The 3,007-nt window shown below is 46.3% G+C and overlaps 1 protein-coding gene across 1 annotated transcript; it reads left to right on the forward strand.

Annotated features, from left to right (window-relative positions):
- The first annotated feature begins 1,852 nt into the window (after positions 1–1,852).
- On the forward strand, positions 1,853–2,558 carry LOC147886644 (BURP domain-containing protein 3-like). Its single transcript, XM_087395293.1, has one exon. The coding sequence runs from the start codon at positions 1,853–1,855 to the stop codon at positions 2,543–2,545; it is 693 nt and encodes a 230-aa protein (XP_087251419.1). The 3' UTR covers positions 2,546–2,558.
- Positions 2,559–3,007: the final 449 nt, after the last annotated feature.

Here is a 3,007-nt window from a genome sequence, read left to right on the forward strand (position 1 = left end):
GCAATGGCAAGTTACAACTCCTTTTCATGGACTCAACTACAACAATATGCCGAGTTGGTGTTTCATAGAAACATAAGAAATATAATTTTGCAAAGAACATGCCTTTTATTTTTAAAAAGCCTATATAATTTCACTCACTCACACACACACACACACACACACACACACACACACACACACACACACACACACACACACACACACATACACACACCCGCATGCATGCACGCACATGCACTCGCATGCAGATGCACACACATGCATGCACGTGCTTGCATGTGCACACACACATGTACAATCATACGCACACACGCGCGTGTATACACACACACACACAATCTTTCTCTCTCCCACTGAGCCTGCTCATTAGTCCATTCCTGCTCATGTGCTAAGGCCATCAGACTGGACTTTATGTAGCTCCTGTAATATTAAGTATAGTATGCTATACCAGTAATAAACTCTCCTTTCGGAGTCGTATATAGCATCAACAAGAGTGTGCAGATGCATTGGTCCTTCCTATGGGACTTAATAAACTTACTCTCTCTCTCTCTCTCTCTTTCACTCTCACACACACACACACATACATGTGCCTGCACACATACTTTCTCTCGCCTGTTCTCATTAGTCCATTCATGTTTTGTTTTGAGAGCTGGCTTTTCCTATGTGAGGCACTTACACCCACCAGACATCTCATGAGAATTCTTCCCTCTTGCCTTATGTATTTGGTGCGACCTCAAGTGTGGAGTCCCTACTTTGTAATTAACCAGAGAGCTTTGGCCTAGTGGTTTGAGTGTTGGGCTGCCAACCCTCAGCTCATGGGTTCAAGTCTTTGTGGCTAGAGCATGGAGTCCTAGCTTGTGATTGGATGCGTGTGAGTGGTGTGTGTGAGTGCCACAGCTGTGGACCCATTGCCCACCAGTGCAGGGCGGGGGTGCCCCTCGATAGGACCTGGGTGTGTTATTTATAAAAGAAAAGAAAAAGAAGAAATAGAGAGCGTAGAAGATACCACGACCGTGGCAGACCAACCTTGTGATGTGGGCATACATTTGCCAAGGCCATGAGATTGGGCTTTGGGTACGCGATGCACTCCTTTTCGGAATCGTATAAAGCATCGAGAAGAGTGCGCACTTCACAACTTTCCACAGAACAGCAGGTGATCTCTGGCAGCTTCAGCCTGCCCTCCGTAACGAGCAGTACGTGCCCAATTGCCTCGATCCATTGCTGTTCTTCAGTTTACATACGACCCCCATTTCTCCCTAGGAGCTGCTCTCTCGCTCCACTGATTTTCAACGTTTCGTAACAGTGGCATTCCCTTCCGCTTCCAGCGATATGACAAGCTCCAGCTTCCTTCTCCTGGTCATTCTTCTCTTCGCTTTTCCATTTTGTTCACTTTCTGATAGTCTAATCGTTAGCTATAGATTCATGTCGTAGAACTCTCTGAATGTCTTTGCTGGAAGTTGTTGAACTTGAATTATCACGCTTTCTAGTGCAATGTCCCCAAGCACACAAACGGTGTCTTTCACGTACGTTCATACGTTGCCCTGCTGACGGCCTTCATGTTCAATGTGGATGCCAGACAGTGCTGAGCTTGATCTTGGCGGGCGACATTGCAGGCCCGGCGTATGCATCATTGCAAGCGTGGAAAGGTCCAAACATTGGCATGACAATTCCGCCGATTCTAGCAACCCGTGGCTACCGCTAAATACGTCTCTCAACTAAGCTCTAGGACGGGCCCCGGAAATTTCTCCGCATTTTGTGACGGAGGATGATTTCTCTGCGATCAAAGTACCGACGTGGTTCTGTACTTCTATATTCCTTTGGTAGTTATTTCCTCCCGTCCAGCACCAATACTATGTCGCGGATGAAAGGTCTCAACCTCAGAATTTTTTTTGAAGAGAAACAACTCCTTCTAGGCCACAAAATCCGGCTATCCCAACAACATAAGCCCGTACCTGGAAGGGCATTTTTCCCCCGTGCTCTGGAAAAAGAAATGCCATTCCGCAGCCAGGAGCTAAACAAGCTCTTACAACTGTTTGGCTTCTCTAACAGCTCCCACATGGCGACCAGCATGGCGGAGACTCTAAGCATTTGCGAAGCTGATCCGAGGCTAGATGAGCTCAAGGCTTATGTGGCGTCCCTTGAAGCAATGGTAGAATTCGTAACGTCCGTGATTGGAACGAGTGATCTAGAAATTTTAGTGGGAGCTCAGAATAGCCTCATGCCAGAGCAGGTCGAAGCAATAGTGAAAGGCCTGATAGAGAAGAAGTCAGCCTGGAGGGGAACGGTGGCTTGCCACAACACAATGTTCCCATATCAAGTCTTTTACTGCCATTATCTGTGCGGCAGCAAAGTATTCAAAGTCGACCTAGAGACAGATCAAGGTGAGCTCATATCAGCGTTAGCGTCTTGTCCTCATGAGTCCAAGCTTGGGAACTTGGCAAAGGAACTGTTTACGGAGCTGAAGGTGCAGCGTGGTGAGCTGATTTGCCATTGGAACTACGGCGACAACGTAGTCTGGATTTCAGGCTCGTTGAATTCCACTTAGGTCCTGTCGAGCTTTACGATCCCACAATATGCTCCTTCCAACTAGCATAGTTTCCACTACAAGGCATAGGCCATTTTCCGACGGAAATACCGACGCTTTTTACATTAAAAATTTTTTTTTTCACGGGCGCAAAGGTCGCTATAAAAGTCGTTAAAATCGTCGGAAAAGGAGCGTCGCTATAAACCGTCGCTATATAGCGACGCTGTTAATCGTCGCTATATAGCGACGATGCAAACGTCGCTATATAGCGACGATAAAAACGTCGCTATATAGCGACTCTGTTAATCGTCGCTATATAGCGACACTGGTAAACGTCGCTATATAGCGACGATTAACAGAAGGTAAAAAAAATGGTTAGTGGGGCTAAACAGGGCCAAAAGGAAGCCCTGTTTAGCCCCACTAACCATTTTTTTTTTTTGGTAATTACAAAAGAAAGTTTTTTATAACAAAATTTCCCTTGCT

Source organism: Dipteris shenzhenensis, chromosome 24 (assembly GCF_047967505.1).
Source record: "Dipteris shenzhenensis isolate YYH24624 ecotype China chromosome 24, Dip_SZ_1.0, whole genome shotgun sequence".
In the NCBI taxonomy this organism is placed as follows: Eukaryota; Viridiplantae; Streptophyta; class Polypodiopsida; order Gleicheniales; family Dipteridaceae; genus Dipteris; species Dipteris shenzhenensis.

Excerpts from the sequence above, each read along its gene's own strand:
- LOC147886644 (XM_087395293.1), top strand. The coding sequence starts at position 1,853 with ATGTCGCGGATGAAAGGTCTCAACCTCAGAATTTTTTTTGAAGAGAAA.